This window comes from Podarcis melisellensis (genome assembly GCF_964234715.1).
Source record: "Podarcis melisellensis genome assembly, chromosome: 3".
Taxonomy (NCBI): domain Eukaryota; kingdom Metazoa; phylum Chordata; class Lepidosauria; order Squamata; family Lacertidae; genus Podarcis; species Podarcis melisellensis.
The window spans coordinates 26,829,394-26,844,234 of NC_138530.1; the positions used below are offsets into that span (position 1 = coordinate 26,829,394).

Consider the following 14,841-nt stretch of genomic DNA (forward strand, 5'->3'; position numbering starts at 1 on the left):
AGGGAAAGCCCCATGGCATAAGCAGAAGTTTTTGTGTGAGCCTCCTGCTGACAGGGCTCCCTAGGTCAGTCATCCCCAAACTCGGCCCTCCAGATGTTTTGGGACTACAATTCCCATCATTCCTCACCACCGGTCCTGTTAGCTAGGGATGATGGGACTTGTAGTCCCAAAACATCTGGAGGGCCGAGTTTGGGGATTCCTGCCCTAGGTAAATCCCATCCATTCACTCACTCACTCCAGTGTTAGAAACTGAGATGTGAAAGCTAGGAGCTAAATTGCACCTTGTACCTAGGTTATGAGCGCAACAGCGGAATGTCTAGGCACATTTTTTTATAACAAAAATACAAAGCTGAAAATGAATGAACTGCAGCTAAAATCTTACATTCATTTCCACATGGTCTTGTCCTTCCCCTGCCCATCACCCTAATATTCTTAAGAGGGTCTCTTCTCCAGTCTTCAAAGAATAGCTGGAAGTGGGGAGGCAGAAAAAGGTCCTCCTTTCCTTCCATTCTGTAGTTTAATCTGAATTCTCAGGAGCTGTACTGTACCCAGAGCTCAGAAACTGTTCGCGCCAATGAAATTCCTTGTTGCAAAATGCACCTAGGAGTGTCAAACGCTCATCCACTAACATTGCTCAAAGTCCAAACTTTGACTTTTCACCTGCTTCTAGTAGTCAGTGCATTTGGATGGAAATTGATACTGCATCTTCAGAAGAGGGGTAGGAAGCAGGATGAGATACTTTTAGTACAATCCTATCCAGCCAATCCTATCCAGGGACGCGGGTGGCGCTGTGGGTTAAACCACAGAGCCTAGGGCTTGCCGATCAGAAGGTCGGCAGTTTGAATCCCCGCGATGGGGTGAGCTCCCGTTGCTCGGTTCCTGCTCCTGCCCACCTAGCAGTTCAAAAGCATGTCAAAGTGCAAGTAGATAAATAGGTACCACTGGTTCGCCAGAAGCGGCTTAGTCATGCTGGCCACATGACCCGTAAGCTGTACGCCGGCTCCCTTGACCAATAAAGCGAGATGAGTGCTGCAACCCCAGAGTCGGCCACGACTGGACCTAATGGTCAGGGGTCCCTTTACCTTTGCCTTATCCATGTCTATTTAGAAGCAAGTGGACATAGCAATACAGCCCGACTTTGGACTGTATGGTACCCTAGAAAAAGAAAACATATAAGAAGAGCCACCTGATTCAAACCAATGGCCTATCTAGACCAGTGTTCTGTTCTCACGGTGGCCACCCAAAGAGAGAGAGACAGAGAGAATAAAATCATTTTAATGATCATGACCATTTCATTATACTTAGCTTGAGTTTTAACCACAGTTGACTGAAACAGTTGCATCCTTCTTTTCATTTTGTACAGTTCTCCTAATGAACTTTTAAAATGCAGCCAGTTCATTTTCAGCTTCTCCTTGTGCCTCCTGGTCCTTCAATTTATGTCCTTGTTAGCTCATTCACATGATTCTGCTCAAACCAACTTCTTTCAGAACATAAAATTATACTCAATGATGTGAAGGAAGGAATGATGTATTCATTGTGTCTGGAAGTAGCCAGTGATGAGTTCCTACATTATTCATTCCAGGAAAAATTAGCACAAAGACTGGATCAGAATTGTTTTTGCTTTCATCTAGAAAATAGCAATACTGCAGCTGGCAAGTTGATCCTTGGAATGAGGCTGTTCGGATAGTTGCTGACCAGTGGCCTCAGGGTTTTTTAGAGTTCCCCCAAGTTCCCCCACTGACCACTCCCTTTTGTGTAAGGATGATGCTGTTACCAACAGTCAGAATGAGTTAACTATTAGGAAATAGAATATAAAAAATGTTTGCAAGGAGAAATCTAGGATTCAACCGCAATTCTCTTCAGATAGTACAATGATTCAAGTTAAGTTTCATTAATGTTTACAGTACTCTGAATGGCTCTTTACATTGTAAATTTCCTCCCTCTCTTATTATAAAGTCTGTTATGTTTGTTTGAGTCCGATGCTTCAGAAGACCATTTGTGACTTAAAAAGTGGTGGCTGTGTTGAGACAGCTTCTCCTGTGCTTCAAGCAAGTGTAACAGACAGGAGAATCTGGCAGATGAGGGCAGATGTTCAAATCATCCTTCAGGGCTTGAAAAATTCTTTGCATTTTTACCTAATTAAAACAAAAAAAAGGGGGGGTGAAGAGAAAGTTTGTCAGGGCTATAAAAGTGTTGCACACACATATGTACTGTAGTTACATTCCTGTAACTGAACAATGCGGGGCAACAGGAATGTATTCTGTATGGGCCTCGTTGCAATTTCAAAGAGCTTTCAGCTGTCAAACAGTGCCTCTAGATATTCTGGAACGGGTACATATGCCAACACCTACACTATCATCTATCCAAGTGAGCAAGGCTGATTTGAACACATATTGAAATGGTTCTATAGAATCCATGTCATCCATGAATTCCTGCATCTGCCCCATCATGGCCCACTCCAACCCCTTTCCTAAAAAGGCAGTATTTGTGAGTGGTCAGTAATTAGTCCAGACCAATAGGTCCAGGGACAGCTTCTTTAAGAGTGGTGGTACCACTATCTCATTCAAGGCAATAGAGACAGTCCCCTCCCTTAATGAACTGGTAACCATTGAATGTTGTTCTCCCTGCCACATATGAATCATCTGTTCCTTGATTGAGATGTCTTGTGATTACGTATCTTTTTGTCCAGACTTTCCACAATCCTGCTGTTTCTGAACTATTGTTTTTACATGTTTTTATAATGCTGTTTTATGATATTGTTTTATTGTATTCGTGTTAGTTTTGTATACTGCTTTTAAATATTCAAAATATTTTTAAATCTTTAAATTACCGGTAGATTTTTAGAAATGCTTTTGAATAAATGAACAAAACATCTGGAGGGCATCAGGTTGGCATAGACAGACCTATGTCTTGCCAGCATGACTCCCAGAAAGTTCACCTGCCCCCTCACCACATTTCCCTGCATTTTATAGATCCATTTTTGTTGTTTAATATCTGACTTAATGTGCTATTCAAGAATCATAATGCAAATCCTTCCTTGTCCTTTCTCAGCCTTGGCTCCTGAATTTAATATCAAGAGCAGTACGCAGCAATCTAAATTTTTACCCGATACCCTTAGAAACAATTTATGAGGAAGAAACAAAAAAACAAGAAATCCATCTTTTGTCACAATTGTGGTTGTTTCCTCATTTGCAAGTGTTTCCATTATGTACTTTTGGAGGCCTGAAATTTATTAATGTCACAGAAACAATTGCTCAAATTCAAATGTCCAAAGAATCTCCCTGAATGGAAGTCGCTTGTTTGGATTTGATATCCCACTACCCGAAGGTGTCTCAAAGCAGCTAACATTCTCCTTTCCCTTCCTCCCCAACAACAAACACTCTGTGAGGTGAGTGTGGCTGAGAGACTTCAGAGAAGTGTGACTGGCCCAAGGTCACCCAGCAGCTGCATGTGGAGGAGCGGAGACGCGAACCCGGTTCACCAGATTACCGCTCTTAATCACTACACCGCGCTGGTGTTGATTGTCATATGTGAGGCAATTCAGGTGCGATCCTGGAAGCAATGAGCTGAGCTGAAATTTCTCAGAAGACTCCCCCCCCCCGAGAAATATTCTGAGATTTTCCTCTCTTACACTTCTTCTAGAGAAGGTGACAATCTTTCAGAACCTTCTCTGAATATTATTCGCTATTTTTTTCTGGCAAGAGACAAACACAAACCCCTTGCCCTCCATCCTGGAATGACACTAGGCTCAGTACAGTATGAATGATACAGAATGATAGCTAGGCTGCCAACACGGTGGCAGCTGTTGTTGCTTGCAGCAGCAGCAGCAAAAATAAAAAGTAAAGAACCTTTCGGTGGAGCAGGGCGGGGGAGAAGGCATGCATAAGAAAAGCTCTGCTGGATCAAACCAGTGGCCCATGTAGTCCAGCATCCTGTTCTCAGTGACCAATCGGATGCCTGTGGAAAGCCTGCAAGGAGGACCTGAGAGCATGAGTTTCCAGCAACTAGCATTCAGAAGCATACTGCATCCAACCGCAGAGGAAGAACATAGCCACCATGGTTTCTGGCCACTGATAGCTTTGTCCTCCACAAACTTGCCTAATCCTCTCTTATAGCCATCCAAATTGGTGGCCATCATCGTGGGAGGGAAATGAGCTGCATGAAGGTGTATTTTTTTTGTATGGGAGACTGAGCATATAAAAAAATACAACCAATATTAAAATTAGTTAACACAACTGATCTATTTGCTCTGAGAACAACACTGATAGTTAACACATTACATTTCCGACCCTCACAATTATGCACTATAATTATGGACTGTTCATTGGCTTAGTTTCACACTTCACGAAGTTCTACTTTACGAGGATTGCCATATTTAAAAATGTAAAATTCCGGACACTCCCAAAGTTGTTGAGCCTCAGCATCTCCATGTGCCAATTCTTCTTATTATTAGAGCAAGGAAGGAAGGGATTCCCCAAAACTTTTTTTTTAAGCGTGAAAAACCCCTGGGACACCCCCCCATGAAAATGGCCAGGCCCTATTGCACCCCTTTCTTCAACACGACCCCCACCTTACTTTCCTCTCTACTACACCCCACTCAGCTGCTTAGGCCCCCCCATAGCCCTCAGAAATGTGTAGTGAGGCACTGCAACCTTTCTCTCCCCCCCCACCTCGAACTTACCACAGCTGGTTATGTCCCCCTTCCTCACAGTTTGCTGCCCTCGCTTTCCAGGCCTATCCAGGTCTTGTTTAAACTCTTTCCTGCGCACACACACACACTGTTCCCTGCCCGCCCCCATCTCCGCCTTGACGGTGCTGCAGCTGGAAGTGGACGGTGGCCATGAATGGCTGCAGCCCACCCTGGCAATATGAGGATGTGCTTGCCGCCATGTACCTGATGGGTGAAACGAACTAACACCGCCACCTCAACCCCCTTAGGCGAGGTGGCCATGCCAGCAGCTGCTTCTGCCACCATGACTCTGCGGGACACCCCTGGCACGGGGTCCCTTTTTCAACCAGCTTGGGGCGGCTAGACCGCTGTGTCGCCTTCCTCTCTCCACAGCCTCCTCACTCTCTCTCCCCCCCCCCCCGGCTAAGGGAAGTGACATTTTGTCACTTCTACTGCTGCTGGGGGGCAGCCTCCCCAGGAAATAAATAAATAAATAAATAACAAAAATTGGGGGGGGGAATGGGTTGCCATACATTCGGGAAATTCCAGAGATTTCTTAACATCCAACAAATTTTCCCGGATGCTATTTTAGGAATCCAATTTCTGTACAGTGGTACCGCAAGATAAGAACTTAATTAGTTCTGGAGGTCTGTTCTTAACCTGAAACTGTTCTTAACCTGAGGTACCACTTTAGCTAATGGGGCCTCCCACTGCTGCCGCCGCACAATTTCTGTTCTCATCATGAAGCAAATTTCTTAACCCGAGGTACTATTTCTGGGTTAGCGGAGTCTGTAACCTGAAGTGTCTGTAACCTGAAGCGTGTGTAACCTGAGGTACCACTGTGCATGTCTGGAATTTTCTGGATGTATGGCAAGCCTAACTTTACTGCTTCCTGTCCAGAGAAACAAACAATGCTATATTGTGCCTGTGTGGATTGTAAAACACTTGCAATGTTCAACAGATTCTCATTACATAAAACCGACAATCTCAGCTGTAACTATCATTGCCGACTCAGAAGTTAAGCTGTGTCCAGCTGAGCTAATCCATTCTATGTGTGTATATAAAATAAAATAACATAATATTTATGCACAATGAACAAAAAAATAGCTATTTCTTTTTCACTGGCACTGCAGAAATATTATTCTCTTTCAGGACCGCATTTAGGCTATATTAGTATGCCTGGACTGTCTGACGGGGGGGGAAATGGGTTTATTTTGGGATTTAAATGGACACTTTGCTTTGGTTGCTGTGGAAACCCTAGGTTCATTTAGGGACTTTAATAGTCCCTTCCACAGGGTAGCTGTGAGTACTTCTTCACATAATTAATCTGTGGATTCCTAGGATGTTGCGATGACGACGCTTACTAATATAATAGTATATATAGGTAATTGGTTAAAATACATGGAAGAGCAGTATAGAAATGACTACAAAGTCGTAATACCAAAAGTACATCCTCTATGTTCATAGACAGTACACTAAATTGTTAATAACAATAATTTATTATTTATACCCCAGCCACTCTGGGCGCCTCCCAACAGAATATTAAAAACATGATAAAACATCAAAATTTAAAAACTTCCCTCAACAGGACTGCCTTCAAAGGTCTTCTAAAAGTCAGATAGTTGTTTATTTCCTTGACATCTGATGGGAGGGTGTTCCACAGGGCGGGCGCCACTACCAAGAAGGCCTGGTTCCCTGCCAGCTCACTTTTCACAGGAAGGGAACCACCAGAAGCCGCTTGGAGCTGGACCTCAGTATCTGGGCTCAATGATGGGGGTGGAGACGCTCCTTCAGGTATACTGGGCTGAGGCCGTTTAGGGCTTTAAAGGTCAGCAGCAACACTTTGAATTGTGCACGGAAATGTACTGGGAGCTAATGTAGGTCTTTCAGGACTGGTGTTATATGGTCTCAGCGGTCACTCCCACTCACCAGTCTAGCTGCTGCATTCTGGATTAATTGTAGTTTCAAAGCTAGTTGGGCTATTGATGATCCAGTTTTTATGCTTTCTCGTTTCCCCCCCTTTTTTTCCTTAGCAATGTGGCACATTTGGAAATAGGGAGGCAGCTGACTGGGAACAATGGGAGGAAAGGCATGGCTACTTAGGGTGAAGACATCTCTCTTCCTGAACACTTGAAATATTTTAGTGACTTATTTAAAATGCAGCCACCCTACCTTTCTGTTCTACCCAACTATTCAAGGTGATCAATATAATAATGAGTTAAAAACAAATCCAATACATCAAACTAAAATCTCAAAAAGAAAACAGCAGGACAAAAATGATGATGCCAGAATTGGAAGATTCCTCAAAGGTCATCAAATCCAAACCCCAGCCAATGCAGAAAATCCAGTGAATAAAAGTGGGACCCCTTGTTTCATGTGGAGAGAAATGCTGAGCTACGCGATCAGACCACAGAAGCCGCAAAATAACTGCTGTGCCCTCACCTTACTCAGTTATATATAATTTTTGCGTAGTTTTGAGTGAGGGAGGACTTTTGAAATGCTGTATGTTTAAAGCCATTACACAAATAGCAGCAATATGAGGCAACCCTCTCATTTAACTCCACAGCTTTCCCAGAAAGAATTTACCGAGAAAGACACCTCACAGAAAACAAACCAGGATTGCAGCTCCTGAGCTTATTACCATCCATTGCACAAAGTAGTGTGCACTTTACAGATACATCTTGGTGGCTAATTTTTTTAAAAAAAAGAAAGGGGGAAAGCTCTTTCTGCTTTGCTGGATTGTTGGCGTTACTTACCCAGGTAGGCTCAGTAAAGTTCTCAGAAATATTTATCACAGGCATATTATGGCCTCTTCTGCTGAAATGTGTTCAAGTCATAGATTCTAAGGCTGCAGGTGATAAATGTTCTTTAATGGCTCATTATTCTGCTCTGCAAGTGACTCTTTATGAGGACAATGAAAAGTAGACTTCAACATATATCAGTGTCCAAGTAGAGCAACTTAGATTGTAACCCTAAACACACTTACCCAGGAATAAGGCCTATTGTGTATAGCCGGACTTACTTCTGAGTAAGCATGCATAGGGTTGCACTGTCAATATACAACATACAATAGGGGAGTGCAATCAAATAAGAGGATGTTAGACAAAAACGTGTGGATTTTTTGATGAATATGTAAAACACAAGAACATATGGAAGGGAACATTCATGGCTTGTGAAGGAAGCAGAAGTATCCTAAATCATCATCATCTTTTTAAAACACCCATTAACTAGATTAAGTTCTAAGGAAGTGCTTAAAATCCTGTCATAAAAAGAACTTATAAGTGCACCAAATGTTTTGGTGTCTGGATTTTAAGTAATTTTGTGTGGGGTGGGCAGAATATTCTCTAGGAGAAAAGGAACATTTCAAGAATGTTCACCTTTTGTGTGTTTCCGCAACAGTTATAGCTACAAACACACACAGACACAACGGGGTATACACCTGAGTTGAATAGGATTCAGAATGCAGCAGTCTGATTGGTCCACAGGAGCCACCCAATCCAGCTCCAGGTGGAAGTGAATCCTCATCCTGATTGGCCTACAGGTGAATCCCGGAATTAGCCAATCATGTGGGGCCCATTGTGTAAATAATGTATATAAAGCAGACATTCTGGGGGAACTTCCATTCCTCCTCACCACTATGAGCTGAATAAAGAGCATGAAATCCACTCTCGACTCCGAGTATATTTCAATAATGTACAGTGGTACCTCAGTTTTCAAACATAATCCGTTCTGGGAGACCGTTTGAGTTCTGAAACTTTTGAAAACCAAAAACTCAATATGGAAGCCTCAAAACAGAAAACTCAAAACTGAAAACTCGATATGGAAGCCGCCTTGAAAGTTCGACTTCTGAGGCGCGTTCAAAAATGGAAACATTTACGGAGTTCCGAGTTCTGAAACGTTCATCAACAGAGAAGTTTTAAAACAGAGATACCATTGTATATACATAGAAACATAGGAAGTTTCCTTATACCAAGTCAGACTGTTGGTCCAGCTAGCTCAGTACTGTCTACACTGACTGGCAGCAGCTTTTTTGCATTTCAGGCAGGGCTCTCCACCAGCCCAGAGCTGCCAGGAATTGAACCTGGGATCATTTGCAAAGCAGATGCTGTATCACTGAGCTACGGTCCTTCTGCTAACAAATATCCAACTTTGGTACAACAAAGAAAGAAGAAAAAACCCACCCAAGTTTCATAGTGCAGGTTTTGACTTCAAGAGGGGTGAATTCAGAACTGCCTAGCCAGTGAAAATATAAATCCATTCATTTTGATGAACCATTTTGCGAAGCACCGTTATCTAAAAAGAAAAATAACCTAAAAATCTTCCCTGATTGTGCTTTAACAGATTTTGTACAGCCCACTAACTGTTACTCACACTAATGTCTGAACACTACCGTCACCAAAACTACCCATTCCACTTAGAATGACACGAAGCCTCTCTACAACCTAATTACTTTGCAATTATCTAGATTACCTCTTAATCGTCCTTTATAGTGAACATAGTTAACTCCCACATAACCTCTTGTTTCAGGGAACACTGTCGAAGAACTCTAGAGCTTAACAACAAGATGAGACAGCCCTGTGGTTTTAGGATATCTAGTGCAATTTGCAGCTGTTTCCTGGTTTGCATAACAAAAAAACAAAAACAAAAAACCCACCCACACAATCCCAGTTTGTTTTGGCAATTTGGAGTGCTGGTGCTGGATTCCCAGGTAAGATCCTCCCTCTATTGTGTGGGCAGGTAATCCCTCCCCTACCTGGCCTGGTCTCCTTGGCAACGCTTCCCCCAGGTGGGATTGGACAACTGACTGAGGTAGGCGGAGACCTCCAGGTATCCCACCTGAGGGAAGGCAAAGCCAAGCCTATGTTGTTGGAGCCGCTCCAGATCTAGGGGCTGCGCACGTCCACGCAAAGGGTCCCCCCGTTTTAAGCGGGGAGCGGTCATTGTTCTATGTTCATTATGGGAGGACACTTAGCTGGCCAGCCACTTGCAAGAGTTCTGCTGGCAAGTGGTTTCTGATGAGCAGCCAGTGGCCACAATTTCCCACCTCCAGAAATATGTTCTAGGTGGAACATCATAGTGGAAACCTACATAGTGCATCTTTTTGGGGCAGGGAACTCATCAGTGCTCCATCAGCAGAGCTTTCATTCTGGCTGGTCAGCTCCCTAATCTCCATTACTCTCCCCCTGCCCCCTGAGACAAGGAATCAGAAGGAATCCACTGCTCCACCATACTAAATACATACCTAAGGCAAATTCACACTCTTCCCTCCTCTCAGAATTATCTCATCTTCCTGGAAATTGGCAAAATGCCCTTTTCTAACTCACCCTCTATGAGGTGAATTGGGGTATTTGATTGGGGTAGGGAATTTTCTATCAGCCCTAATAAGATCCTTGTGGGCTTCCTGAAAGCATGTGGTTGGTCACGATGAGAACAGAAAAGTGGACTAGATAAGTCTTTGGTCTGAACTCAGTAGGCCTCGTCTAATGTTCTCCAGAAGCTGAGAAAATAGTCATGACCCAGTGTCCCATAATTGTGGAATCATTTTAAAGCAATAATGACTATACAGGAAATCAGTTTATGTTAGATAAGCATAAACAGGAGGGCAACAACTGCAAACATTTGTGAGCAGAGGGTTTGGGGGGCAGGGATACAGAAGATTTTCATGAGTGAGCCACCCTGCTCCACACCATGGCAGTAAACTGTAGTGTCACCTGTCTTAGGAGGGACACTTTGCAGTTCTGCCCCACCAAACTAGCCGCTATTACATGCTGCTCAAAGGTTCCTGCAGTGTTCCTCCCCTGCTAGGGTTGCCATATTTCAAAAAGTAAAAACCAGGACACCCCGAAAGTTGTTGAGATTTTCTTTTTTACACACACACATAATTTTTCCTTGCCAAAGATCCAGGACAAACTACCACCTCCTGAAAATTCCCCTGAGGTGTCACTTCCGCCTTTCAAATCCCGGTAATGTCCGGGAAAATCCAGTCACATGGCAGCCCTATCCCCCACCATGGACAGAACAAGCAAGAGTTGGACTTGCTCCACCATCCAGATCTGGGTTCTCGGTTTGTTTCTCTCCAAACGAATAAACCTAATATTTGAAGATTGTTTCAGGAAACAGACAAGCTGGACTCTGGATTGCTTTGTTTGACATGCAGCAGGAGCAGGGGAGGAGCACCCCGAGCACTTTTGAGAAGTGTGCACGAGCACACTGCTCATTCACATCAAACCACTGGTGAGTGTGAACTGGACCAATGAATGCATCATTAACTGAGATTTGCATTATGGCGAACAGTGCTATGAAGTTTTCATTTTGGATTTACAAGAGTCCCTCCCTAATCCCCCCATAACATTTTGTATTTTTATTTGAAGATGCAGCCACACCTGGTGCTGCCTTGTATTTGCCTGGTTCCTCTTAATATGCACTTTGCACCATCAAAGCAGGCTTCGAGGAAGGCCCTTTGAAGCCAAGTGGACTTCAAAGTTGGTGGCAAAGCTTTGTAGTTCAGCTCATGCATCTAACTGACTCGTTTCTAAAACTGGAGGATTACAAATCCTAACTGGCTTTATCTGTTGCTTCAAACAGGAGAAATGCATAGTGGCAGGCTTGCTTTGCAATAAGGGCCTTCCTTCACTTAAAGGAGGACCTGGACAGCTGCATACTTCATCAAATGCTAAGTTACATTATCGGTTTATCGCCAAGGGGAGGGAAGGATTGAGGTTGGGGGTTTTTTTTTGCCTGCATCACATATAATCCACTCTGAAGCTGTTAATTCATTCATTAGGCACCTAATTGTATTCTCTTTTTAATTAAAAAGTGTAGCACCCCAAATGGTATATATTGTTATTCGATCTACGTAGATGCAGGGCTACTGCACTGCTGGTAACAGCACATTTAATTACACACACAGGGAGACACAAATGTGTGTGTGTGTATGCTCACCTCATCAAGGTCATACCTTCTCTTTCTAGTGTGCATCTGAAATACATGGCTCACTGCCCTTAGAAAGAGAATGAAAAATGTACATCAGCAGAGACATGAAAGAGAGCCAAAATAAAGCAATGAAAACAGCAACAAGAAAAATAGATGCTGGCCTATTTTTCAAAGCAGTAAAGAGAAATCCTGTTTCTTCCTTAGGATTTCCACTTTAATGTTATCAAAAAAAAGTAAGAGCCACCTCCATAGAAACAACTTTAAGGTTTTCTTCACATATTATGTTTGTGTAATACATAAGAAGATCTACAGAGTAGTCCTACGCATGTCAGTTCAGAAGCAAGTCCCTTTCACTTCAGTGTTTACTCCTGAGTAAGTGTGTATAGGATCGCAGAGACAGCATGTGTACAGCTTTGCACCTAAACATTCTATTTCTTAAATGGGGCGGGGGATAATTCTTGGTGCTTTGTGCATGGAAATAATTACTACCAAGTACTCCTCTATAGTTATTGACTCTTTTCCTGATGTATCACACTTTGACAAGTTGATTTACATCTTGTGCTATGTTAACTTCTGATGTTGAGATCGAAGTGTGTTTCATAGGCTTTGTTAGTGTTTTGTAGAGATCTATATGCATGACTTAAAAGCATTTATGGATAACAAAAAGAAAAAACGAGCAACACAGAATGTTGAAAAATATGGAAAAACTAGAGGTTGCCTTTATTGCTATCTTGTGGGAACCCATCCTTGAAAGATTCCATGTTGGAAGTGTCAGCCTACAAGAAGAAATGCTAGATATTTGTGCTTGAGACCATTTGCTGGAGTATTTTACCACCTACATTGCTACTTTGTGTGAAAGTTTTCAAAGTTTTGAGGAACAAGTATTTGACCTTAGTGATGTCATGAGTAGAAATCATGTCTTCAACAGCAAAAAAACACTAAACACTTCCACAAACCCATGTCTGATGAAGCATGAGTGAATAAAGTTGTTTTGGAAGGCTGTCAAAAGTTCAGAGCAGAATCATTTTATCCAATTATTAATAGATTACTCACTTGCATGAAGTTCACATATTAGTGCCTACAAAGTTGCACTCGCCAAGTTTCGATTCCTCAGCAATTTGACTGAGATGTCGAGTGATAACATCTTCAATGCTGCTACAGATTTACAAGAATGTTACCCCAAAGACCTTGTTAAATCATTTCCTTAAGCACCCCCCCCCAGTTTAAGTGTCTTGTGAAACTGTCATGTTTGCCACAGCCTTCCCTAAACATTATATGAGATAACAAAATGGAGGGCGCTTTCCTAAATGTAGATGTTGCCCTCTGAATTTACTTGTGGTTGCCCATCACCAACTTCAGTGCCGAGAGGTGGTTTTCAAAAATGGCACAAAGAAAAAACGAAGTAAGGGCAAGCATGCTGAATGCAAGACTAAACACTTTGGTGCTGATGAGTGCAGAAGCAAGTCTTTCTGTGCAGCGTAGCGTTTGAGAACATAATCAATGACTTTACAGAAGCAAAGGCAAGAAAAGGTCAACAGTAAGGTAAAGCTTCTTTTCTGTCTAACTCTAACTCTAAATCATTTCACCGGGTACCAGACAACATATGTGCGCTGTTAATTTTTAGGCATTTAACTCGCAACATTTCTTTTTAATACTGCACTTTTCTATGAACATTAGGAAGAACTTCCTGACAGTAAGAGCTGTTCGACAGTGGAATTTGCTGCCAAGGAGTGTGGTGGAGTCTCCTTCTTTGGAGGTCTTTAAGCAGAGGCTTGACAACCATATGTCAGGAGTGCTCTGATGGTGTTTCCTGCTTGGCAGGGGGTTGGACTCGATGGCCCTTGTGGTCTCTTCCAACTCTATGATTCTAGTGCATTGTCTGCCATTGTTTTATTATTACTGCTGTGTTGCTAGTGGGTTTTGAATTTTTATACTGCAACAGACATATCTGAAAGGTACAATTCTGAAAACCCATGATTGACTGGGACTGTAGTCCAACAATATTCAGAAGTTCACAGATTAGCCACCCTTGAATTAATTAACGATTAGAAAAAACTGAGTACTCACTCCTTGCGGAAACAGCTTCTCCTCAAAATGTCACTTGCAAGTTCCTGGAGAAACTGAAGGTACTTCAACTCTTCTTCTCTTCAGAAGCATGAAACAAAATACCAAGATAAGTAAATTAAAGAAATACTGCTTTTTATGTGTTACCAATTTTGCTAGCAACTTCAAGTGCATTAGATGAAAGGCAGATCAATGGGCATGACCTGTCAAATTTAAGCATTTTGTAGACCCACTGATTTGAATGCGACAATAAAGCTAATAGGTGTTACCAGTGGCGTAGCGTGGGTTGTCAGCACCCGGGGTAAGGCAAGTAATTTGCGCCCCCTAACCCGTGGATTTGCGCCCCCTAACCCTAACCCCCAGATGTTGCGCCCGGTGCGGCCGGCCCCCCCCTGCACCCCCCACGCTACGCCACTGGGTGTTACTCTTGCATTTATTTATTTTTAAAGTTGTGATTGCTTCAAATACCATGAAGCATTTCAGAGGCTCTGGCTTCAACTCATGCCATGTCATGGAGATCCCATTTCACCTCTGGAATTCCAAAAATCTATCTGAGACTCCCCACTTTGCTGTGGGACTCAGGAGTCATCTGAATCCAACACATACCCCTATTAGATGTGCCTAACTTGAACTTACTAAAAAGGTCCCCATTTGCAATATACATTTAAAGCAGTATCATACCACTTTAAATAGTCATGGCCTCTCCCAAAGAATCCTGGGAACTGTAGTTTGTTAATGGTGTTGAGAGTTTTTAGGAGACCCTCCCCCTAGTTCCCTCACAGAGCTGCAATTCACAGAGTGGTTTAACAGTCAATCCCTCTTCCCAGGGAGCCCTGGGAATTGTAGTTATGTAGGATGAATAGAGTACAACTCAGTACCCTTAACCAACTACAGTTCCCAGGATTCTGTGCAGGGAGCCATGGCTGTTTAAAGTGGTACAGGGCTGTTTTAGATGTATACTGCAGATGGGGCCTAGGGCTATTGGTCCCTTCAGCCAACTTACAGGCTACTTCACAGCCTCATGTAGTTACTGCACTAAAATCCTTTAATTGCCAGTGATAGAACAAGATAGAACCAGTTGCAGGCTAAGTCTGCTCTGTCTCTGAGGCACAAAATGTCACATCAATATGGGAACTAAGTGGGAGAATCGGGAAATAAGGCAAGAGGAGAAAGTC

At 42.9% G+C, this 14,841-nt stretch overlaps 1 protein-coding gene across 10 annotated transcripts in view; it reads right to left on the reverse strand.

Annotated features, from left to right (window-relative positions):
• Positions 1–1,255: 1,255 nt before the first annotated feature.
• Positions 1,256–14,841, reverse strand: part of LOC309365787 (spermatogenesis-associated protein 7 homolog) — a 56,319-nt gene continuing 42,733 nt past the window's right edge. For 9 of the 10 annotated variants that reach the window (XM_081904268.1, XM_081904259.1, XM_081904264.1 and 6 more), the window contains 3 exons: positions 13,670–13,747; positions 11,612–11,669; positions 1,256–2,135 (listed from right to left, as the gene is read on the reverse strand). In XM_081904268.1, coding sequence (XP_081760394.1) covers positions 2,004–2,135; positions 11,612–11,669; positions 13,670–13,747 — 268 coding nt within the window. In that variant the 3' untranslated portion in view covers positions 1,256–2,003. The remainder of the gene's footprint in view (positions 2,136–11,611; positions 11,670–13,669; positions 13,748–14,841) is intronic. The other variant, XM_081904260.1, reaches the window with a different exon arrangement.